This window comes from Merops nubicus, unplaced genomic scaffold (assembly GCF_000691845.1).
Source record: "Merops nubicus isolate BGI_N331 unplaced genomic scaffold, ASM69184v1 scaffold19129, whole genome shotgun sequence".
NCBI classification, from domain to species: Eukaryota; Metazoa; Chordata; class Aves; order Coraciiformes; family Meropidae; genus Merops; species Merops nubicus.
Window position 1 is genome coordinate 14,580 of NW_008633270.1, and position 25,910 is coordinate 40,489.

Here is a 25,910-nt window from a genome sequence, read left to right on the forward strand (position 1 = left end):
TGTGAAGTTCAGCAAAGGCAAATGCCAGGTCCTGCCCCTGGCAAGGAGAAACCCCATGTAGCTGCGCAAGCTGGGGGCTGACCAGCTGGAAGTCAGCTTTACAGAAAAGGCTTTGGGGATCTGGTGGAGAGTAAGTTGAGCATGAGCCAGCAGTGCAACATCGTGGCTAAAAAGCCACAACAGCATCCTGGGCTGCATTAGGAAAAGCCTCCCAAGGAGGCCTGGTGGAGTGATCCTTCTTCTCTACTCAGCCTTGTTGAGACCACATCTGGAGAGCTGTCCCTTGGGCGTGGCTCCTGAGTACAAGACAGACATTGACATCCTGCAGAGTCCAGCCAAGGGCCACCAGTGCAGTCTGGCTGGAGCATTCGGCTTGTGGGGAGAGCCTGGGAGGGCTGGGTTTGTTTAGCCTGGAGAAGAGAAGGCTTAGGGTGGATCTTACCAGTGTGTGCAAATAACTGATGGGAGGGAGCCCAGCCCGCTGAAAGAACAAGAGGCCATGGACATGAATTAAGATACAAGAAACTCCATTTAAAGAAAAAGCTTTTTTAGTGTAAGACTGATGGAACAGAGGAACAGTTTCCCGGAGAAGCTGTGTAGTCTCCATCCTTGGAGACAGTCAAAACCAGACTAGACGTGGTCTGTTAGCATCCTGCTCTAGTTGGCTTTTTTTTTGAGTGAAGATGTTGGACTAGATGATCTCCAGAGGTCCCTTCCAACCTCAACCATTCTGTGATTCTATGGAAGCATGGCTGACCAACTAGTTGCTTCCTTACATGATGCAAGTGGTGCTGTGGACAACAGGGAGTCTGTGGGTTTTGTATAACTTGACTTTAGCAGGGCTTTTAGCTTTGTGTTCTTCAAGCCAGATTGTTGAGGTATGTACAGAATAAGATTCATGGACAAGATGGATGGAATACTGGCTAGACTTTCAATGGAGTCATGGTCATTAGTGCATAGTCTACTTGGCAGGTATTAATTGAGGGAGGGGCCCTTAAAAATCAGTACAGGGACCAGTACTATATAATGTCTTTATTAGTGACCAGGGTGGTGGGATGGAGTGCACTTTGAGCAAGTTTGTGTGTGATCCAAAATGGGTGGGAACGGTGAATATATTGGCTGGTAGGGCTACTATTATTCAGAGAGACCTTGGCAAACTCAAGAAATGGACTGATGGGAACTCCATGAGTTGGGAAGTCTTGTTTCCAGGATAGAATAACCCCAGGCTACAACAGTGCAGGCTGGCAGGAGCAAGTGTTTGGGAAGTAGCTCTGCAGAGAAAGACCTGTAGATCTTAGTGGACAACAGGAGTCAACAGTGTGTTCTTGCAGCCAAGAAGGCCAACCATCTCCTGGATTAGTAAGAGTATTAGTGGGTCGAGGCAAGTGACCCTACTCCTCTAGTTAACACAGTGCTGGTCTCACAAGTGCCCAGTTCTTGGATCCTCAGTACAGGAAATAGGTGAACACACTGGAGTGGGTCCACCAAGACAGTCAGAGGGTGGGAGTATGCGACATACAAGGAGAGGCTGAAAGAACGGGGTCTGCCCAACCTTAAGAAGAGAAGGCAAAGACCTGTTGAGAAGCTATAGAGAGGCTGGAGCCAGGCTGTGCTTGGAGGTGCACAGAGGGAGGAAAGGCAAGGTGGAACATGGGAAATTCTGCCTAGACATAAGGATTTTATTTTGTTGGTTTTTTTTAAACCATGGCCAAACACTGTCACAGGTTGCCCAGAGAGGTTGTGGAATCTCCGTCCTTGGAGTTGTTCAAGACTTGACTAGACATGGCCTTGAGAAAGCTGATCTGATTAGGCCTGCTTAGAGCAGCACACTGGACTAGGTCGTATCTGGAAGTCACTTAATTTTTTAAAAAAGTAAATTCTACAATTTAATAGGATTGTGATTTTCATTTTTATTTGTGAACGTGACCTAGGGACATAAGAATATATTTGACTTATTTCAATTGAGCTTTATTTCAGCAGGTAGACCTCCCTTTTCCTCAAAAATATTTTAAAGTAGACTTCTCAAACTTTCCATAACACTGTATTCTCTTTATGTCTTTCCTTAAATGTACTGCATTTCTATTCACTAAGCACAAATTTTGTAAAGAATTTCCTTGAAGGAGAAGACACTTTACATGATGATCTTTAAAATTCTAGGTTTGGAGACTTGTATGTGGGAGAACAATATGTCTTGATTTGAAAGACACGTTCTGCAGCAGTCTGCTCATTTACAACTTTAGAATATTTGAAAGAAGATATGGCAGCAGAAAATTTTCAGTAAGTTGCAGTTACATTTGTTTTTAACAGAAACTATGTTCTACACTGTTTAGCATCTTGTAGTCTTGCATTAATATTGCAGTTTTATTCCTAATATTTTATATGAAAATATATATTAAAAGGTTTTAAAGATAATTTGCTTTCCATAAATATATCATTGATAATATCTTGTAGTCAGTGGATTATTCTAATTAAAGTTTGCAGCTGTATCAGCTGAAAGTTATAAGACCCATAGAATTTAATTTTGGTAACAGATCTAACTTCTCATTCTGCAGTATCTGAGGTTGTGTAGATCAGTATGTAGATATGGAATTACATTGTGCTAAAGATCTTGTCTTAATTGAACTGCTATAGTTGTTTACATGTTTTTTTCTTTTATTTAGAGATGCATTTAAACTGTTGAATTAATTCAACTTGAATTTTTTCCTTTCAGTCATTTTTACTGGGCACTTGGATGCTCTCAGCTTTATTTGATCTTCTCCTTGTAGAAGTTGCTCAGTATATGTTTGGCATCACCATCAACAGCTTGCCTTCTGGTTTGTAAGTAGCTCCTAATGGATTGGTTATTTTAGGTATAGTTTCAGGGGATTATTGTTTTGTGCAGATTCTAATTTAAAGAAAACTTTCTTCATTTGGCTCTTCAAATTAAATTTAATTCTCTTTTGAACTACAATGTAAAGGGTTTTGGCACAGCTATTATATTTTCAAACATTCGTTTCATGGTTGCGATCTGTGGTTAATTAATTTATAATTGATGCATATAATGGTTACTTGCCATTCTGCTATTGCCATTTCAACTGTCAGTGTGATTGACACACAGTTTGCAGCGCACAAATTATTGCCCTGTTTGGTTTTTGTTCAATTTGGTAAATCTGAAAACTGAAATCAGGTTGGTGCTGAATTCTTTCTTAAATCACAAAGACAGGACAACAGCAATTCATATCTTTATGTTCACTTTTAAATGCATATGCAGTTGTCTGCATTTCACACTGGTATTTTGTATGTTTGTTTTTCAAATATTGAGTGCTAGAGCATGTTATTCCATTTAGTGCTTGTATCTGAAGTTCTTAAAGCTTTAAGATATTTAATGGTTCAGTTTTGCATAACCTATATTTGAGACTTCTGCACTTAATAAGAGATATACATGTTACAGTAGAACCACAGAGCTTGAAGGGCCTTTGTGGTTAAGCTTCTGACAGGTAAGATCAGCCCCATACAGACTTGTGTTTTTTTCTTTGTGTCGCACCCTCTGAAGTAATAATAAAAGGTCCTGGAGAAAAATTTTAACATTAAACACCGTATTAGACTTTTTTTATTTCTACTGCTTTTTAGTGTGTCCCTTAAAAGTAGCTAAAGGCCGATTTAATAAGGAAGAAAAAGCATGGGTTTGACATTATAAAGATACATATTTTTGTGACATGTGAGTAGTCAAAAGGCGTTGAAAGCTTGAGTAGCAGTGCAGTTACTCGTATTGGCTACTTTGAGGTTTGTTGCTGGGACATAGGCTGCCAGTGTGTTTAGGCAAATCCAGTATTTTCATCTGTGTAACAACATACTTTGTGCAAGATTAGGGTGTAAGAAATGTATACATCATGCCCATAGGGAACTAATGAACAGTTTGACTATTACACCTTTTGATGGTATTTTTAATCTATGACTGCAGAATGTTGTCAGTTACAAAGAAATCTGCATCAAAAAAAGTTTTTAGTTGAATGAAATATAAATGTTACCTATGTATGCTTTCCTTTCAAGTTGTGCTAACATTGATAATGAGAGAATGAAGCTAATTTTAGAAGTGTGTGGTATACAGCAGTTTCAGGAGCAGCTGATTGTGCAAATATAAGAAATTATGTGTTGCATTGTAATTCCTCAGTGTTGTCTGTTTTATTATACTGTTAGTCACTTTTCCACATCTGACAATATTCACAGTCTTTTGAGGTGACAAAAGCATTGGAAACTTTTAACACTGATACTGGGTTTTATTTCATTTCAGATTTATAAAAGCTATTGAGCAAATATAAAGAGGTGCAATTGTTATTCTGCTTCTGTCGTATTTATGGTGCAAGAAATGTATTTGTCGCTTGCAGCTCTAGAACATTCTTTGATGTAGTCAAAACTCTAGAATTTGGAAAAAAGAATCACCTGTTTAGTTTCTAAAAATCCCCTGACATTTTTTTTTCTCTTTTTATATCATTTCACTGTTCATATTACTGAGCGATCTTACACTTGCAGTTCGAAAACTTTTCCTGCGCACACTTCGAAGGTAGTTGCGATACAGGATTACACTGATGACTCTTGCCTGAAATTGTTTAGAAACAATATAGTACAGTATAACATCCAAGCACGTACTGAGATTCATGAGGAAGGTGGTAAAGGCTGCCCAGGGGCTGTAAGTTTTATCTTCATCTTGCAACATCAGGAAGGCAAAGCAGATGTGGAAGGGTACAAAGCAGATGAGTACTTGAGCGATCAGAGTAAGTATGATGCGTATGGATCTCTCCTTGGCCTTAGGCTTCAGTTTAGAAGTCTTGCCACGGATAAAATTGTAAATAATTACTAGGTAACACCCTATCATGATAAACAAGGGAACCAAAAAGAAAAAAATCAAGCGAGAAAAGTTCAATGTATTTACTTCCTTTAAATGGATGATATCAAGCATTTTCATGCAAGTGGTGAAATTCGAGGCTTTATCCGGATCAGACTGTAAAAACAGCAATGGGGACGTTGTGGCGAGGGTCATTACCCAGATTCCAGAGCAAGCCAGCACAGCTTTTTTTGTGTTTTTTAGTTCTTTGACATGTTTGGGCTGGACAATAGCCATAAATCTGTCTACGCTTATGAAGGTGAGGAACCACAGAGCAATGGCTGGATAAAATACAGTGAAAGCACCGATAATCCGACAGGAGGTGTCTCCAAAAGGCCACCTTTCCTTCCCGTGGTAGATTATCCGAAAAGGCAAGGACAGTATAAAAATTATGTCAAGTAATGCCACATTCATCATATATACAGTTATAGTTGTTCTCTTCTTGGTAGTGCAGCTGAAAACCCATAGTGCAGTGGCATTCACCAACAATCCCACTGTGAATACAAAACTGTAGAAGACCAGCGATGAAATCCTGTATTCTTCAGGTTGGTGATTTCCAGGCATCATGTTTTAATTGAATCTAGGCATAGTAGTTTCATTCCCTAAACACAGATAAAATATTAAAAGTTATTACCAAATAAAAGTTTTCTTTAGAAGCAAACAAGACTGTTGTAGGATGGGGATTAGTGATGAGGTTGTACTGTTTCTCTGTGAAAATGTGCTAGCTTTGCTGCTTTTTCTGACTGCAAATAACATTATTGTGCTCTGAAAGAAGGACATGTACCACCAGACTTGTGAGAAACAGTATTTATAACCTAGTTTTAATGAAATATTTTTAATAACTTAAGAAATTTCTTATATAAGGAATCAAAAAGTCAAGATTGACCAGCTACTTTGAGTGTGCTTCAGTTGCTGATAATAAGATTGAAACAGTGATTAGATTGAAAGAGCTAGTTGTCCCTGTTGGAAAACTGTTGACTAAAACTAGTTATGAAAAGAAGTAAGTGAGCATGGCATGTTGTGACATTTGGATATGCAAAGTGAAGTACTGAGTTTGCATTTTAGCTGTGTAGGAGCTACTCAGCTCCCAAAAGAATAGGTACATACTGTTCCTCATAAAAGACACTAAAGAGCTGTCTTAATAGCTAGATAGTTTCTAACACAGTATTTAATCCCCGGGCATCAGCACCAACCACCTGATAGGCTTTCTGTTTAAAAAAGCAAGAAGACGGGAAGCAGTGCAGTCCCCAGCCAGTCCCTGTGTGAACAGTATTTGCTGGGAGGGAGAGTTGCTGACTAGTAGCCAGCTGCTCCAGAGCACACCTCTGTTGCTTCTCTCAGCTTCTTGGTCACAGGAGTTGGACGTCTGAAATGTCATTATGCAGGCTGAGCTGATGAGAGCTGAAAGAGATCATCCCCTGGTTTACTCAGGAGCTGTTGGAAGATGACAGACCTTACCTGCTGTTTGCATGGGTGCCTTGGTTAGCTCGCACCCCCCACCCTGCTTTCCTGGCTCTTGGTGTGGTCACAACTTCATGACTTGTCATGGGAGGGTTCCTCTTGTTCAGCCCTTCACCCAGTGCTGTGGCAGCTTTGTGAAGAGGAGGAGGAAAGAATTAGTTGTTTGTCTTCCCACTTGTGACAGCCAGCCAAGTAACTTCTATGGTATCAGGTGCCAAAACTGTTCTCCAGAGCAGAGGAGTGCATAGTTACTGCATATTTTATATCCAAAAGTGGAGAATACAATTAAAAAAAAAAAGCTTATTGTTACTGCTTGTCTGGTTTATGCTTTCACTGTGATGTTGCCAGGTACTTTTTTCAGTGATACAGGAATACACAGGGGTTTGAACTGGTGCTCATTAATGTAGCATCCTGGTTTGGTACTGGCAAATACCAGCTGCTTTTGAGAAGAGCACCAATGGGGTAACTAACTTAAATATGACTTATTAAGTCTTTCTTTAGGTTAGATTCTACCTTGAAATACGAAGTTTAGACTTGTGATTTTCGTACAATTCTCCAATTTACAGTTATTAAAAAAACCCAACAACATATAAATATCTAGCCCTAAACTTTTGGCACAAAGATATGATTTTTTTTCTCTACAAAACAAGAAGGTGTGTTTTCTGATCAGATGAGGTCATTAGAACTTGTAACAGAATTTATGTTTCATATGGGAAAAGCTATTTATATAATACTGACAAAGGTTTGGATCACATCTCTGTGAATGCTTCTAAAATACCTCATTGTGTGAAGAACACAAAAAATAAAAAAATTGAAGTGTTAGCAGACCTTAGTGAAAGGTAGATGGCATATGCTTGAAAGAAAATTTGTGGCACATTCTTATAGCACAGTTGACATATTATCTGGCATACTGTCCCAATTTCATTGCTGTTGCATGAAATTGTCCAAATCTTACTTAACACCTCCCCTGCCCTAGCACATTTTAAGAGTTTTTTTCCTCTTTTGTTCTGTTAGTTTGTTTTTGTTTTCTCTCTTGCTAGTGGTTGTGTATGACGTAGTGCATGACTACCTATCTCAAGATGCTGACTTGTTTAGCAGGTGAATTGAGCAGTAATGGATAGGTAGAGGAATTCACTTTTTACAGATGAATGTTAATAAACAGCATGGGTTTTGGTTTTGCTCTTCTCTCCTTCAGACTTACAGTGACGATAGCCATTTCTGGTCAGGTCCTGTTTCCAAAGTAACCAGAAGGGTAATGTTGCTGGGAAGAGAGGAAGCTGAATCTGATGTGCGCTTCTGTCAAGAAAACATGTGTTTCTATGGCTTTGTTTGCTGGTTATTTCAAATTTTTGCCAGTTTTGAGATATAGCAAAGAATGGACCTACTGTAACAAAAAGGTGGTTTTTTGTTTGTTTAGTCATTGAAGACACTGTTTCCAAACTTTGTGAGTTTAAATGCCTGTCAGTGTTCTAATTAGGTATTTCTCTTAAATTTAATTTTTAAGAATCTAAAATGTAACATTTATGTAGGTAAGAAATAATGAGATTTTTTTAAAAGTGTGCAGTTACCTGTGTCCATTTATACACAAATGCAGATGTTCTGCCTTTCTATCTGTACATGTCTGCACGGAGTTCAGGTTGCTATTTCCCAGGTCAACCCAAGTAGATCTTTGGGTGCCTCTGAGTGGATGGGTTTGTACTAATGGCCATTTTTCATAATGGGAACACTTACTTACTGGTATTGTTAAAAGAGTTTGCTGGAGAAGCTGCAGGAGCTACTGGTTTCTGGGTGCCTGTCTCAATTAATTCCAAATGATTACTCTTATGTGCTTCCATATGTTTTATCAATCTATTTTTTTTTTAATGATAGTCCTGAGCATCTAATGTGAATATTGAAGCCCATCAAGGTGCTGTGTACAAGAACAAAGACTTTCAGAACAAAACCAAAATTAAATCTTTTTCTCTAGATTCTTACTATGAGCCAGGCAACAGTGACTCCATTGAAAGGATTGTGTATGTATCTCTTCCCAGGCCCCTTTTTCCCCTTTGGCTGTCCTTTACGTTTGCTCACATTTCCCTGAGGAGTATATAGCTTTCAGTGAAGCACAGAGAGACCAAGCAACAAGATCTTCTAGTTTAGTGAAAACGAGCATTTTTCCTTTAGTGATAATGTATGTACAAATGCTTTTAATTACTGCGTATTTAGAATTTTTTTGTTAATATCCTAAAAAACAGTACTTTTGGTACTATGCTTCTACAAATGCATACATTTTGCTTTCAGTGCTATTTACAGAATGCTGCCAATACTTTGAAAGTGTATTAAAGCATTAAATATCTTTTCATTAGTTAGAATTTATACCCATGTTCAGCTTCTGAAGAGGGAAATCTGTCTTAGCAATACACGTAAACATCCAAGTTACTTTGTTAGCGTAGCATAAGGGATTGTTACTCACCTTTTGTGCACTACAGAGTTTCTTCAGAGATGCTCCTTTCATAGCCCCAAATCTGTCGAAGCTTTAGACTTCCTCTTCTCTGCTCAGCTTCACTTAGCTAAAATAGCTCCACTTCACAGGCAGGAAACAGTGATGTCATCCGGCTTGTTCTGAGCTCTTTTATTGGTCATACTTCAAAGTTAATATTTCACACACCGTGTCTGTGAACTGATATTTCTAAAAGTCTGCCTTTCATCAGGCAGACTTTTATAATGCTTCCAGTGTGGTCAGAACAGGCTCTTGTACTGTGTATCTTTGTAAAATACATTTTTAAATGTTTGTGGTATAATGAAAGCATATTTTAGTTAATGTTTACATGCAAAGGTATCTACAAGAATAGGCATCATGGTTGTGCAGAATTTTCTAATAAACACAATGTAAATATATTAACTGCAGAACATAGTCTGGTTTTGTGGAAATCCCCATGGTATTTACATTGCCTTGGATAACAGTCAGTCTGAAAGTGACAGAAATTTGCTACATTTGAAGTGAGAAGTTTGGTTCACTTCAGTACCCTTCTGTACTTACCATATTTTACTGAGCAATGTTTCTGTATTTTATTTACTGTCTAAAATAATAATGTGACTATTTAAGAGCTTTGCAGAAAAATGCTATATGAAGAGAGGTTTTTGCGTGTGTTAAAATGGAGTGAAATCTCTGAAACATGTCACTACAACAGACTTCTTTGATGGGATAAGAATATTTACAAAGGGTAATAGATAAAGACAACTAATTTCCTATGTTTTCTCTTTGTCAGCCCAAAAAAGATCTAATGTTTGAAAAAGTCAATCAGAAAAGGTCACTCCAAATTCTGTGCAGAGGACCCACTAGCTCCAGGTGTCTGACTGAGAGCCTTTGAGACGTTGAAGCACAATGCAGAGAGCTGTGTGTTGTGGAAGGGAGGGGTAATGTTTCAGTCTCCTGCTGGCATGCAGTCGGGAACTGGCCAGGAAGTGCACGTTCCTGCAGTTCACATAGTGCCAAAATCTGGTTTGTTTGTCGGGGTGTCTTTCTTCACTGGCTGTAAGAGTAGCGTAGGCAGGTGATCTTCACTTAGTGCTAAAGATAACTTCTGTGAAAAATACCCTCTCTGTGGAGACATGTAATTATCTCAGCTGAATGGGTATGTGGTAGTGTGTACGTATTTGCTTAGGTCAGTGTGATGGGTGAAGTGATCACAGGGAGGGACCTGGATGTGCTTTTCAGTGTACATGTGAATAGTATCTTTACATATTTGGTATTTCCTGTTTAGGTAAACTAATACCAGACTTAATTTTTGTAATCATTCCAAAGCCCTCTTAAATGCAATGAGCTGCAAATCTTACCCAGACCATCCTATAGAAATATAAATCTGTTAAAAAAAAAAGCTGAATATTTTAGGATTAAAGGTTATCTTAAAAGGACTAACCAGTGTTGAAAACTCTTCAGTGGCTCTATCATTAGCAAAACAACTCTGGAGCATGCTTCAGCAAAAGTTTAGTGAAAGCTCATTGAAATTCAGTGATGTTCCAAGAGGAAAAATTAGCTCTATCCCAGCCAAAACCAGGACAGTCACATATATTTTTAAAAGGTTTAAAAACGATTCTGTGGCTCCTGGAAGAGAATAACTAGGCTTTTGAACTCTCCTAGGCATGAGTACTTTATTTTGGGAAAAATAATGCACAGAAGTGTGGAGGTCACTTCCCACCTGAATTGCACTGTGAATGTACCGAAACAAGCAAGTGGATAGACAGTGCCCCGCTTAGCTAAAGGAGGAGTATGAAAGTAATTCTGGATTTGGATGGAAACCACGCAGATGTTGAGGCTGGGATTAGAAAAGCTGTGTGCAGTGAACTGCCTCTTGGCTTGCCATCTTTTTTGGGGGTGGGTTGGAAGAGTGAGGTTTTATAGCTGTGTCTCATTTTGTCTGAAGAGGGTGGCTGATGTCTTGACCCTAGGGAGGAGGTCATGCCTTGTGAGGGCAGCTGGAATAGTTTCCACAGATGGATTACAGCAGCCCAGCTGAATTAACTGGCAGGTTAGCCGTCCTGCTGATTTGCTGTATTGCTGCTTGCATGTACATGGCAATCTGTGTTCTGCTTTCATTCAGGCTTTCCACAGTCTGCCTTGTGGGGAAGAGGCTGGCAAACCACGGGCAGGCTGGGAGGGGAGCAGTGGAGGGGCAGCTCTGCCTGGCAGCCCTGTACTGAAAGGAGGTATTTGCTCTACCAGCAAGCGTGAGCTCGTTCTTGTCTAGGTGCTCAGGCTGGCTGCAGCTGCAGGGTGGTAAACATTTGGACACAAAACACCCAAGTGAAAAGTTGCACTAACTGTGGTTTGTGAGAGGCAGTGGGCTGCTCTGCTGTGCCGCATTCCCCTGGCACTTTGGTTTCTGTTATAGGAAGCACCTGGCTCTATTTTTGTTTTCTTCTCCTTCTGTACTGTTTTATCAGCTAGAGATGAGTGTCTTGCATTGGCTTCCCTCAGATGGGTGAGTACTTCCACCGCTCCAGCTTTTACTGAAATAAACGTGCAGTTCCCTACGGAGTCTTTTTTTGCTATTCTGAAGGCTGAGGAGTAAAGAAGATAATTTTACTTGCATTAGTTTGTGTTAAAGCTGGTTTTGAGTTGTTAAAAGCTAAGCCAGTGTATTTCATGTCTGAGGAAAACGCAGAGCGCACGTGGTCTATACATGTGGTCTGTTATTCACTAACTGGCAGTAAGCCTTAGAAGTGAGCTTGATCACTTACAGCAGTGTGAAAGTGCAGCACTGAGGTGGTTGTCTTCAAACTGCTGCTTTGCAGGAATAATGTGCTGCTGGGTCTTTCAGTGGTTCAGTGGTGGTAGGAAAGGTGTGTTTTGCCTGTCCACTGAACCGTGCAGTGCAGGCTTTGTCCGGCTGATGCAGAGAGGCTCGGCACGCAGAGGGGCAGACGGAGCACCCTCTGCTTCAGTTTGGTAAGGAGCAAGCTTGAACTTGTGTTCTCCTTCTTCTAAACTTTCTATCTTTTGCACTTCTTGAAAAAAAACAAACTGGATTTTTTTGCACAGTCCAGTGCACTAGTGGTGCAGGAAGGAACTCTCCCATGCATCAGTTTGCTAACTTACAAGCTTGCTGTTGTGGGTGAGTTCCCATGCAGTTTTGGCTTACTGTTCTCAACCTTGATGAAATTTTGCTTCATTTTTTTATTCCCATAGAGTACTGTACCACAGTGAAGGTTTAAGAATAGACTACTGGTTAAAAGTTGTCATGGCACTGAATACATAAACTCGTTGCAGTTGTTTCCAGTTTTGCCATAGGCATGCTACTCAAGGGCTGTGTCATGGCACAGCTGTCTGTCCTCTCCCACTCCTCAGCCTGCGGGGAAGTGTAAATGCTGTGTGCAGCAGAGCTGAAGGAATAGCAAACAGAGCAGCTCAAGAGGACTGCAGCCTGTACCTGACATGTCTTAATTACTGTCACATTCTGCTTTCTCTGCTGTGGCTTGATAGAATTCCGTAAGGTTTGAGGAAGGAGTTCCTGATTTTTTGCTCTTTAAAAAAAAAAATCAATAACGATACTGACGTTGCGTCTGCCTCCTAGAGATTTTTGGTGTTTTTTCCGCCTCCTTCTCTTGTACAGCCAGGGCACACCCTGTCTCACTAAATACCCTAAAAATATACAGTGCGTCTGGCCTGTAGTTCAGCTCTTCAGCAGCATCAACCTTTGAAAGAAGCAATACTTCAAAAATTAAATGAAGTGAAAGTTGCATCTCTAAGATGTCTGAGAATGGGTAGTGGACTAAAGACGACAGTTTATTATACAGCAGCAATCTCAGAATGTAGGTAACCTAGTATTAGATCATGGCAAATACCAAGACAGCTCCATGCTTGTTGATGAACCAACATTGCCTTTGGCAGATTTCTTAAAATGGTGTGTCTGTGTTCTGCTTTCCACCTGTGTTGGGAAGCAGCTTTTTTTCCCAGAAAAATACAATTTTCTCATGACAAATATTTCGTAGTTGTTTAAAGGCTGCATGAATGCTCAGTCTCTTCTTTTTAAAATCTGTATTCTTTGTCAGGATATATGCAATGAGTTACTTATTTCAGTTTGGAAGTGTCTAGGGGAGCTTTTTCAAATACTCATTCCTTGCTAATTATGTGGTATGTGATATTTATACTATTAAACGGCTCTTAAAAGTCTCAGGTGTGTAGGAGTACTGTTCTGAAGTTTGGCTTGCCTCCCAGGGGTAAAGTTAATGTTTCAAGACAGAAATGGTGGGAGCTGCTTATGCTCAGATTCTCTTGGTGAAGTCTACTGTAGAAGTTGGGAAAGTCTTTTTAAATCCTCTGGAGGTCAGGAGCTTGGGCAACCCCTGCTTAGTTACTAGTCTGACTACATCTAATCAGAAATTACATAATTTAAAAATGCTACATACACTTTAGCATGCCAGTGGATTGTTTAATCAGAAGTACCTGAAGTGAGGGTGAGCTGTGCAAGTGTTCTAATTAGAATAAGTACTGTCCTTTAAATTCGAGGGCACTTTGCTGTGCGTTGGATGCCTGTGCCTGGTGCCCAGCCCTGGTAGGCAGCTGTGATGAAGTGACAGTCTGTGTCACTGCCTGTGCCACCTGGCTCTGGCACAGATCCACAGGCACAGTAGTGTGCTGAGGCTGTGGAGCTCGGTGTGCTGCGGTGGAGTTGAGCTGACACGAGAGGGAGCATTCAGTAAAGGGGCTGGCATGATCCAGGCCAGGATGAAGCAGCTCAGTTCCTGCCACACAGGAGTTAGGATCTCTGCAGGACAAGGTTGCTCCTTGTGTAGGCTCAGCACTGTGCTTGCAGGGAAAGGGAGGAGAAGTTGAGTGTGAGTGTGCTCAGTTACTTGAGCATGGGACAGGGCCAGCTGGTGCTGTGAGCTGGCACAGGAAGAAAGCAGAGCTGGCCACAAGCAGGTGATCTCAGAGAAGTCACTTTGCAGGTACAGAGCTGTGTCCTCTCAGAAGACTCTTTGCTTTCTGACCAACTACTGAACTACAGGAAAAAAAATAAATTCACACACACGTGCTTTAAAGAGAAGGAGTGCAAAATCCTGAGCTTTGTCATCACAAGAACCTGGCAGAATAAGAATTTATCTACCTTGTATTCTCAACCACTTTCATCCTTTGCCTCTCAAATCATACTGCCTGTCAGTGCATTGTTTTTTGTCCTAGAACATCTGGGACATTGCTTCATTTGCTTGTAACTGAACTCTGTGCTCTGTGGTGATATGGGCCACCAACTTTATAACTCTTAACCATTAACAGCAGAAATGAGAGGGAGTGCAAAGCTTGTTGTAAATGAGGTGCGGTAGAGGAAGAGGAGTAAAGGTGGCAGGATGTTGGACATCTCTATTGTCCATCCTAATTTGACAGCATATGGAGGTAACCATAAGAACTATACCAGTAGCCCATGGCTCGTAGTGCTCATAACTATCTAGATGATGTTGCTTATTTCCAAGATGATGGGGCCTAAACTGTCACAGTTATTAGGTGAGTGCTTGGTGTAGTGTCTTTTAGTAGTGATCCTGGATCTGGTTTCTCTTTGCTGCCAGACAGTTCCTTGCCCAATACTTGCATTGCCTAGTGCTAAGATCTCTAACGTTTGAAAATGGGGCTCAGCCTTCAGTATGGAACAACTTTGTGAAATGCATTTTGACCTCTGTTGTGGAGATTAATTGCTGCATCAATGCTGCCATCTATGGATCTGTTGCTGGCTTAGCAACAGATCTTTGGAACAGCAGAAGACGGGTGTAATGGAGTCATTCAGTCCTTTTTACACCTGCGTAGCCAGTTGTGCAGAAAAACTGAGTATGAGGAGTGAAAAACATTTTGACTCCCCCATGGAAGGGAGGTACCGCATGGCATGGAAGCTTCAATCGTTCCTGTCGTTATAGATCTGCAAATTCTGTTCTTGTTCAGAGTTAAGTTTCATATAGGTCATACTCTTACGTTTCTTATTGAACACTAAGGTAGAATTCTGAGAATGAGTTGTAAGCAAAGACTTTGTGACTGTCTATAGCCTAAATTTACCCTGGAAAAGTGAAGAACTACAAGACATCTAGTGGGAGAAGGACTGGAGAGGCAAAATTTACTGTTCTTCCCCTGGCTTTATTATATAACGCAAAGAAAAATACTAAAATTAAAAATCAAGCACCCTGTGCTTTTAAAGCCACTCACCTGCTGGTTTGGTTTGTCTGATATATCTCTACCAAAATAAGACACAACAGCAACACCTTTCTTACCGCTGCAATTTTTCTGAATAAGTGCATATTTGTGTTCCAGCAGCTGTATAATTAAGTTATTTCATGGGAATAAACAATGCCGCCTTTGTTATGTGGGAATAAGGAGCCTTATTTTTAATGTAGTAGTTGACTGTTGAAGGTTATTTTCAGTCTACGTGGGGATGATCAGCTTTAAGAAAATCAGCTTTTCTTTCTGTCTTTACTGGCAGCTTGTGGTTTTTTTTTCCCCTCTTCTCTTCCTCTTTCAGGAAGTAGGAACACCTTGTTTGTTCCTCATGTTCAACCATAGTAGAGGAAGACAGGGATGTGGAAGTCCCTTCGGAATTTAAAAGGAAATCCTGCATCTAATTGTAGATGTCTGTGCCAAACAATTCTGTACAAATGATAATTTCAGCTATTGTTTGCAAATCGGCTTACTCTTGGTGGTGCCCCCTGCTACTTGATTTGGAGGAAAACAGTCTTGAGGTAGTCATTATATCCTAGAAGCATCAGTTGTCTCCAATCTGTAGAAGTTCTCCTATGGCCATGGTTTGCTACAACATTTTTGTTTTAAGGATCTGATATCCTTTCATATAAGGGATAAAATATCTTCCTCCATTACTGATTGAACTGCCTCCATATCAATGATGGTCTATGTATCTCTCATCCATCTCCTTGTATTTTTAGGGCAGCTAATTATTTGATTGAGATGGAGGAAAAAGGAAGAAAAATGGATGAAAAATTCTTCAAAGCAGTTAGAGACGTATTGGTATGAGGAGATACTGTGTCTGTCATGTCTTTTTTACAAAATAGAGTGTATGATTGCTGTCTTAGGACAAAAAGGAGGGCAATTGAGTTGCTTCACCCAGGAGGCCTTGCAGTGACTGATGCTTGAAAGAAACTTCTCTCAATTTACCAAAGTAGTGGACAGAAGTTTATTCAGTAAGCTTGGTGGTTTTCTGAGAAAGCAGTTGCACAGATGAAACTTTAAAAAACAAATATGCAAGAGACAGAAGACAGTGCATATAGTTAATGAAAAAACTGAATATGATTGCTTCACTAAAGAATAAAGAAACTAGAATGTCTCTTTTTCAGAGTTAAAGGACTTTGCAGACTTTCTGTATAAATAAGTTTTTTGGTATGTCTTTCTTTTAAAATTTCCTCTTTGCTTTTATTTTATGCTTACCAAATACTCCCCTTGTGTTTAGTCATCACTTTGCTTCAGACACCTTGGTCTGTAGTTGTGAAAAAGGGTTGTATGGTGGTCTTAATGGGGAAGTATTTTTTGCAAAGAAATCACTTCTCTGCTACAGCTTTTCTATTTTGTTTCTATTTTGTCATGAACAAGCTAAGCAGTTTCCTGCCAGCAGTTTGGGCCTTAGAATCCTTGCAGAGTTCTCTTTGGAAAAAGAAGAGTTACAGCCATGAATCAGAAGGAGGTGTGAATGGTGTCTTGACAAAAAAAAAAAAAAAAAAAAATTGTGGGGAACATTGTAATTTTCAAGTATTGTTAAGAAAAACAAACTGTGTGAATAAGATGAACCTTAAAACCTCTCTTTGCTAGCCTTTAGACTTTGAAGACATTATGATGTTACATATGTATTAATTATAGTGTTAATTATAATTATAATGTGTTAAGTTATGAGAAGCAATTTAATCTTTCCGATTACGAGCTTTTATTTTTACCAAAGATTCAAAAATAGTTTAAAAATGGCTCAGACAGAAAATAATGAGTAATATTTACTGTAGAAGAGCACCGACAGGTAGCCAGTTACTAGACTGTGCTACAGAATTGCAGTCAAAATCTTGAACAGCAGATATGAGTCACATTTCAGTAGTTAGTCCCAACTTATTGTCTCTACCATGAAAATAGGTCGTAAGAAATGAGGCAAAAATAGCTGACGTGCTTTGCGATGTAGATCATCAGAAATTGCCATCCTTTGGCTCTGCTCTGCACAAGCTTTATGATAAATACTGATCCTAATAAAAGATAATAATGTAGTGCAGGGAGCTGAGACTGAAGACCCTCTTCAGCCCATCAAATAATGAGTTGTGCCCTTGGGTTGCTTAGGTGTGGAGTAGGTGATGTGCTCTGATGGCATCAGGAGGGTGGAGGGAAGCAGGGTTTCTGTGCTGGAGTGTGGGAACTCTTAGCACAGTAGAAGATCAGTTGCCAAAAGCTGGTAGGAAAGGCTGAAGCTCTGATTCTCCTGTTGTGCCCACCACTCCTTCCCCAGGACACAGAGCTGTCATGTAGTCAGACTTGCCCATGAAAATGGTTCTGGGATGTTGATGCTACCGTGTGCCTCTGTCTGAACTTCCTTTATGCCAGAAACATGAGAAGTTATGGGAGACCTAAGTTCAGGTAGGACTTGCACACTTTGAAAAGAAAATATTTCTCACGTCACATAAGAATGGCTACAAAAGTAATCACATTCAAAAGCAAATGTATTCATAACTCTTTGAATTCGGATGAATAATGTACAAAGGTCCTGGATTACTACTGATCAAATTTATTTTCCCTAAGTCAAGAAGTTTGCAGAATGGAAATGTATATATTAGATGCAGAGTAAACTAGTCTCCATTACAAGTTGGGCCATTCCCCGTATAAGGTTCTGCTTTTGAGGTTATATGTATCTCAAGGGCCTCTTGAAGTAAGTGCCCATCTTAATTAAAGTTGTCCACTCTTCTTGGTTCAGTAGAGTGGCTCACAAATGGCAGCTCACTGGACTAGGTATCAAGATCCTGAACAACTACTAAACAGCTCTCTACTCTTTAGATTCACAAAGATTGCAAAAGGCCCAGCTGACCCTCACAGAAACCTGAGTTTGATTGCTTTCAGGCTATACCTGTCCAGGCTTGGGGGACACTTCACTCAGGCTGAGAGGTGTATGCCCCACGTCCCTCTGGACTTGTGTAGCTTCAGTGAGTGCCTTGGCAGTGTGTCCATACGTGACAATGGCTTTGCTCAGTGCTCCCCTTGCACGTAGGCAAAGTTTGAGAGAACGTGCAGTGGGGGTGAGACATGCACCCACAGAATTTTAGCCTTTTGTCTTCAGCCATTATCAGATTTCTAAACCAGAAATATTCTCTGATACCTTTGCAGGGCAGAGACCTTGTTTCTTGAGTTTCCCTGTCTGTGTATCAGACATGCAACAGCTTCAGGCTACATGGGCTAGGTGATCCTTTTGTCTGTCCAGGTTTGACTTACCCAAACAGCAGTAGCTGACAGTACCAGGGTGTATTACGCAGACATGAAGGGTGACACATCACCCTCTTGCTTTGGTTAGGGATGTTGATCATTTGGTAGAACTTACTTACTTATTGGCAAATTATTGAGTGGGATTTTGGATGCTTAAGTTAGGTGTGTCATGAGCAGGAAATCTGAGATGTTTCCTCAGAGCTATTTTTAAAAATGTTTTCCTCTGTTCTGGAGCCAGTCAGACGTGAGGCCACCTTTCCCAGTTTTTTGACGGTACAGAGAGCTTGGACAGGATGCAGATGACTTAGTTGTGATGGCACCACTCCGAAAGGCAGCTTTCTTTCAAGATTGTCTCAGCCAACAATGCGGTCACCCCACATCTGCTTCTTTGCTTTTTGTTATTGCTTTTTGGCCTGGGGATAGCTTTTTGGATTGGCAAAGCACATCCCCTAAACCCTGGTGAGAAACAGTCAATCAAGAAGAAGCACTTTGTCTCTTGTGGTGTGAGACAAAATATCTTTCTGTGTTTTAAAAATGTTCCTTTTTTTTTTATGTTTCTACTTAGATGTCTTGTATACTTAAAGAAATTAAATTGCTTCCGTAGAAGGATACTCAGCAGTAATCACTGTGCTTTTCTGGGGAGAGGTTTTCTGCCACTTGTCACCGTGAGTTTTATCGAGGGCTTGATGAGAGAGGTGGTTTTGTTGTTTGTTCTGCCTTTCCTTAATGATCCTTTTACATAGTAGGATGTTGATTTAGTGCTGTCATTTCTCAGCTACGGCTCTTTGAGCCAGTGGTCACGAGCTCTTCTCACGTTTTGATGAAGATAGTCTTTTGATAGCTTTGTGCTATGCCAGAAGTATGAAGGAAGCTTCAAATCAGTGTAGCTGAAGCAGTGTAACATCCTGTACTTTCTCTCTTTGCTTTTTAAGGTTCTCTTCAGAATTCATCCCAGACTCCTACATCATTTGTCAGGAAATCAGCCTGCTGGTGTTTCATTTAAACCCTCATATTTCTCGAATTGGGGCATCTCTGTACCTCGTGGATATCAAACACACTTTTGTGGGTTTTATATTTATAAAGGTTGTTCAGGAGTGCTTACTGATTCTTAGTGCAGTAACTGATTCTGTACAGATTGTGGTAGTGAACACCAGACTCTGAGACGACAAGAAAGCTAAGGGTAAATACCAGGCATGAGCCCCAGTGTCCACAGTGGAATCATAGAGGAATGTTTCCACTCCAGAAATAAAAATTGGAGCTTTATTTACACCTTAGTGGAAGTGGTGCTTTAGTTATGGGCCTGAGAGAGTTTGCAGTATCTGTTGTGCTGTCTGATCTCTCTTACCCTGAGCACTGCTTTCCTTCTTCAAGTAACTTTGTTGGGCTGCAGTTAAGAGAGATGAGTGTTTGCAATAATCCCAGGGAATGTTCATACAAATATTCATTCAACTGAAAATGAATGAAATTTCAAGTAGTTCTCACGACTGCTTACTTTTAATTGGAGATTGACATCTGTTATCTATATGAATACCTTTATCTTCTTACCTACTTCTGAACCCCTTCTTTGTGTTGGAAGTGTGAGACGGGCAAATGGGAAAGACAGGTTGTGCTTCATTCCTTCCACTATGTTCACCCCACAAGGGGAGTAGACAGTCAAGAGTCTACCTTACTGGTGTTCTTAGCTAAAAGCGTTTGCTCTTAAGTGCTTAAGTTATGCACTTCCAGACTACAAATGATTTATCCCAAAAAAATACTGGGTCAGATATGTGTACCAGTAAACTCAGTTAAAGGAATTTCTGCTTAATATAGTAGTCATTGTGAAAAGAGATTAAAGTGTAAGGAGACATGATCAGAAAATGAGATGTAGTGTATTTAGACTCTTGAGGGAGCTGTGAAGATCTTAATACATGGGCCGAAAAGGCAGAATCATGGTAGACAAAAAAATACTCTTAACAAAGTAGAGTGGCACTTGGTCAGTGTAAGGGAGCTTGAGGCACCCATCCTCTGAACTGCAGGCTCCGAGTTGTGTTCAGCTGATGGGAAGAGCTGTGCTAGTTCAGGACATTCCCACGGCTTCCCCAGCTGCCTTCTGCACTCCTCTAGCAGAGCCTGGCAAAGGGGCAGCAAGGACGAGCACTTGTGGCTTTGTTTGCCTGCAGAAGGTGCAGTTTTACAGCAGGCCTGAGCTGCCTGAAGGGTAAGCTGCTGCTTGTGGAGCAGGCACTTGGCCCCAGCCTGTGCTTTCCTATCTACCACTTGCAGCGCAAGTGGTTATAGTGCACTGCAGGCAGTGGTTATAGGGAGATAATGTTTAAAAATAAAACATGTATACATTTATATTTTTGCAGGGATAATTTCCCACTAGCTTAAGTTTCTAAACCTGCTTATTTCTGCTTGATGAATGCCAGCACTAGAGCAGGGAAAGCAATGGGAACGTGGAGCTGGAAGGCAGAATGGGGACTTTGTCCTTCAGTTACCCTGTACCACAAGATTAACGGTTGATTGCTTCAGCCCAGGTTTAGGTGCTTGAAGTTAAGGTATGCATGACTCTAGACTTGGTAATCTCTGCCAGAGGAGCAGAGTAGGTGGAGCAAAAGACCATAATCTCTGAACTGGGGTTCTCTACCGTTTATCACACCAAGCCCTGATTTTAAAAGCTGTAAGAGACCAGAAAGTCATTACCAGCCAAAAGCTTTGCCTTACACAAAGCTGTGCCATCTGAGAGATCAGACTGCAATGGATAATCAGCTGTTTCTTAACTGGTGATTCACGGAGGGTTTCGAGGGTGTTTTTGAAATGGGGCCGTGCTCCATTTTCACAGTAGTTACAACACTTACCTCTGTGTTGCAGTTGGGATGTGAAATCTTTCTGCAGTCACACCTCTCAGATAGGCACATGTCCGTGAACACAAAATACACACTTGGGTACTGTTATTTAAGAGGAAGAAAGCAGTGGGAGGTAGTTTGGTAAAAGTGATACCCATGGTTGAATGTACCTGGAAGCAAGGTGGTACACTTTTGGAAGGGCTTCCTTGAGATGAGCTGCCCCTTTCAAATTCAGAGAGTGCTAAGTGGCATTTGTCATTGCAGGCTGTCACTCCTTTCACTCTTACTGGTTTTAATTGCTTTTATTAAGTGGAAAGTACCAAGCATGTGATTATTAGAGATGTGAACTAAGTGTGATTATTCAGACTGGGAATGTGTTTTTATTTAAGGGGAGAGAAGCTGGTCTGCCCTGCAGCAGGATTGGTCTCTGCAGTCAGTATTCTGGAAGCAGTTTATGGAGGTAAACATTACATGTGTCTTTGCCAGCAGTCTTAACTCTTTTTCAAGATAAATGATCTGTAATTGGATTTCTGTACTGGATAATTTTAAACAAGGGCTATTAGAAGAAGCAGTAATTGTTGTGAAGAAACTGCACAATAGGCTTATTATTTTGAGATGTTGCATCTTTCAGAGTGATTTAGTATTTGTCTGCCAGAATCAGGGTAGCAGATTAGAGAGAAACATGTTTTCATGTGGCAATTCGTATTATTCTTATTATGTGTGAGGAAACAGAAATGAAGTCTGGGTTGTGTTGTGGGCAGAAGGTTATTTTGTGGGCAGAGAGTTACTTTGTACCAACATTGCAGCATTGTGAGCTTTTAAAAATTAAATTGAAAGAAGAGGAAAGATAAAATTGATTACTATCTTTTATATTTCTACAAAACTTTTAAAAATAAAAATATACTATTTTTGCCTGCAATAATATTCTTATTTTTCAATGGGAAATTTTCCTCATACAGTTAGTTTCTTAAGGAGAGAGGTAAATACTAGGAACGGGAAACTTGTTCATTTCAGTAGAATTTTAAGCATTCTGTTGGTAGTCTTCGCTTCATGTCTGCTGCAAAATATTAAGAAGTTAACACTGAAGGCAAATAGGGAGAGCAAATTGTGATGTTGCCCAACATACTTCATCTGCTCAGTGTTATTGTCAGAGGCCATCAAGTGATTTTTTTTGGAAGCACAGGTAGGAGTACTGAAATAGTAAAATCTAAGTTTTCAGATTAAAGGGTATTTTTATTTCACCAGTTTGTTTTGAATAAAACACAGGTTTGTTTAGCTTCTGAGGTATTTGTGGTTTTGTTGACATCAGTATTTAAGCTTTTATTTATGAAGCACAGAAATCACTAGAAATGTTTAACCATTTTTCCCAATTTCATGTAGTGTTAATTGGCTGTTATGTTTTTGAGCATTTGTTGCCATCCTAAACACCCTAAAAAATGGGATTTTTTTCAGATTTGATTACAGTTTTCCTCAGAGAGAGCACAGCTAGATTCTCTCTCACAGATTTTGGGGTAGCTGGCTCTTGTGTTCTTCACTACTAGTAAGTAACTTGGATTCTTTTTTCAGTATTATTCTTTGCAAAGCCTTATCATTAGTTTGTCCACTTGCATTCTGCTCATTAAAAAATTAATCAAGTTTTTTTAATTTATTTACTTTTTGATTGGAAAACCTACTTTTGCTTTTTGGAGAAAAAGAATTACAACTCCTCTTTTATCCTACTCATTTTGGCGGTTAGGAAAATGATAAATAAAATGCCGTGTTTTGCACCAAGGAGAGGACAGTTCTTCCTGGATTACAGTCAGAAAAGCACAAATGCTTGCAAGGCAGGTAACTATTCAGTAACAGCCCAGAAAAACCAATAACAGGTTGTGAAATCTTACGTCTCTTCCAATGCTGGAAACCCTGGAACATTACAGCATTGACTGAACCTCTGGTCAGGGACAGCTTGTGGCACAGATCCCATCCGTGGTGAGGTTCACCAGCTTTGAGATCACTTGTGTTCTTCCAGGATCTTGCTCACAGCACACAGAGCCTAGTCATATACTTGTGGCTACTACAGCAGATAAATCATTATTGTTAAAGTTTCTTCTATTGCAAACATTTTGCTTCAAAGTACCGCTGATTTTTCTCATTTTTTATGGATTGAAGAGCTATTGCTGTTCTAAGCAAAGATCACTTAACTACAGTAAAATCTCCTTCATAGTTTTGAGGTGCTCTGCAGTCCTTGATGGATCTGGCAGGTACACCCTGACATTCTTCGCCTCTCACTTGGCCACTGCTGTTGTCACCCTGTGTGTGGAGAGTCCTGTTGTGAGCATTTGACTTACGTTCTCAGATCAGATGGAGTGTAAATCATAGTTCTTACTTGCTTAGACCTTTTTTTGGGATGCTGACAAAGCTGCATAAGACTGTAGCAAAAAGTTCTTGTACCAACATGTCTGTGGCCAGTGAGGTGCAATTGTTGCCAGTTTTTCTTTGTGACCAGAAAGTGGCACCTTGTGAAAGAGCATTAGATTCAGATTTCTAAGAAGTAATTCCAGAATTCAAGCTCCATCTTCATGCCTTGCTAATCGTTGCTGTTTTGACAGAGGGTGTAAATTAACCAACAAAGATTGCTCAGTTTTAGAAGAACTGATTAAAACATTAAGGACAAATACTATTCTATCTTCGATTTTTTTTCCTCTTTTTTTTTTTTTTTTTTTTTTTTTTTTTTTTAAGTTGTGAAGACCTTATCTAGTCCATATGACACTGAGACTTCATCTGTATTTAAAATACCTTATGGTGCTAACTCTACTGGTATCTATTCCAAAACCCTTTTCTATGGGCATTTTAAATTACAATTCTAATCATTAATCATTTAATTACAGCAGGAATTTGGAAGTTGCAGCACAGAAAACACTGCAAAGGTATATATGATGGCAGTGGTGCTTGGCTGCTTGAATAGAGATGCTGAGCTGTACATAAGTGCTTCCACAGCACCAGCAAAAGGCAGGGCTGTAAGAAGGGTCATTAACTTTCCCAAGTTCAGCTTCCATATGGACTGGAAGAAAAGTAAAGAAACCTTTTTTGGAGGCAGTGAAACTTGTTCAGACAACAGAAGCATTTCACTGACCCCAGGCTCTCCATCTGCAATGGTCCTCAGCTAGTTGTGCTCAGCCATGAGCTTGACCTGCGCTGCTTTGCCTAGCTGTGGTCAGCTCTCCTTATGCTGGGTGTGGAGACTCCTCATGGCCACGGCCATGAGATGGGGTTAGTAGCTGAGTGGCTGGAAGGGTGCTGGAGAAGAGCGTGGAGGGGCAGAGATGTCCTGGCTCTGCCCGGAGCTGTGAGCTGCTCGTTTTGCAGTCATCCCTGGTGTTTGTGGTCACTAGTTCTGCTTCCCAGTGGTGGGATCCACGCACGCTCATTTTAGAGCTTCTGCTCTAGCTTGTGGGTTAGGAAGAGTTAAACAGGAAAGATCTTTTGTTTAATGAAATTAGCACAATGTAATCTGTTAGATCAGTAATTTCAGGTGTCTTGATTATTGAGGTTTTTTTTTTTCCTCTTCACAGAACTGAGATACTTTTTTCCACATAACATTTTTAACAGTGATATGCAATGTGTTATCTTCTTGCAGGCCTCCTTCTAGATGCCCTGTCTGATCATTTATGTTGGTGTTTGTCTGAAACACAGCCACTAGGAGAGATCATGAGTTGTTAAGTGTTTGGGTTAGGAAAGTGAAGCTTTACCTTCTACCAATCTTTCAGCATGAGTAACATTGTTATGTGTGTATCCTAGCAGCTGTTCCTGACACATTAAAAATAGTTGGTTTGCTCCTCTCTGAGTGAATGAAGGAGTAAGGTTCTGATGGGTGTTTGGGCCGTTTCAAATAGCTGGCATTAGGAATACACTGCATTTATTTTTTTTAAGGACAAAAAAAAAAGAAATTAAATAATTGTGCCGGAGCTGCCTTTATAGTCTGATAACTTGTCACAAGTCTTCAGTTGTCCCTTTTTGTCAAAAATGCCTCCCACAGAGTGCTTCATCTCTTCCTGCCCAACTGGGGACAGTGATCTGTTGTTGTTACTTCTACACAGAACCGCTGTAACTTTCCATACTTAAAAGTTGTCATATTAAGGTTTCATCAAATTCTTAGCCCCTTAGTATCAGCAGCTGCTGATAGAACACTATCTGTCTGCTTTGTAGGCTAGTAAGTTGAGAATAATTGGTTTTCAGCATCTCTATATTTAAAGTAGGCTGCCTCAGAGTGCCTTCTGTTAACTAACCACAACTTCCCTTGAAAGTTACTTACCACAGGAAGGATGAAACTGCTAAGTCTAGCTTATTAGGGGGAAGAACATAGCTCTCCTTGTGCATGATATAAGACCATGTATACTTTTCTGGAAGGGATAGCATAACCACGAATGTTGCTGCCTTCAGAACAGGTGCAAAACTTGCTTTTTTTAGTTTAGCCCTTTGCACAACATCTGTCACAACTGAGGAAAAGAGGAAGAGAAGAAGCTCTTATTTTGCACTGAGGAAAAATAAATGCAGCTCTTTGGAAAGAACTCTAGGCCGTGCATTGACCTTTCTTTATTTTAGCAGGATGCTAATGACAGCATTTTGATAAAAGCTTAAATAGAGGTCAACACTAAAGGATTTTAAAGTTGTATCATTTGGTGATTTTACTCAAATCCATCTAATTTCATGTTGTTTTCTTGTCTGACTTAAAGTTTTGACCGAATTTGTTAGTTGTAGAAGATGTACGTTGAAAGGAGCCCCTGGAGATTGTGTTGTCCAGCCCTTGTAGTGCCCATTTAACCAGGGCTGTGTCCCATCAGGCTTTGACTGTCTCTAAGGATAGAGATTT

The 25,910-nt window shown here is 40.2% G+C and overlaps 2 protein-coding genes across 2 annotated transcripts in view; one reads left to right on the forward strand and one right to left on the reverse strand.

Annotated features, from left to right (window-relative positions):
• Window positions 1-25,910, forward strand: part of UBAC2 (UBA domain containing 2) — a gene marked incomplete at its 5' end in the record, with an annotated part of 84,669 nt that overhangs the window by 5,040 nt on the left and 53,719 nt on the right. The window contains 2 exons of the mRNA XM_008948211.1: window positions 2,158-2,277; window positions 2,711-2,817. Coding sequence (XP_008946459.1) covers window positions 2,158-2,277; window positions 2,711-2,817 — 227 coding nt within the window. The remainder of the gene's footprint in view (window positions 1-2,157; window positions 2,278-2,710; window positions 2,818-25,910) is intronic.
• GPR18 (G protein-coupled receptor 18) lies at window positions 4,463-5,428 on the reverse strand. The gene has a single exon (XM_008948209.1). It carries the CDS (start codon window positions 5,426-5,428, stop codon window positions 4,463-4,465), a length of 966 nt encoding a protein of 321 aa, XP_008946457.1.

Excerpts from the sequence above, each read along its gene's own strand:
- GPR18 (XM_008948209.1), bottom strand. The coding sequence starts at position 5,428 with ATGATGCCTGGAAATCACCAACCTGAAGAATACAGGATTTCATCGCTG.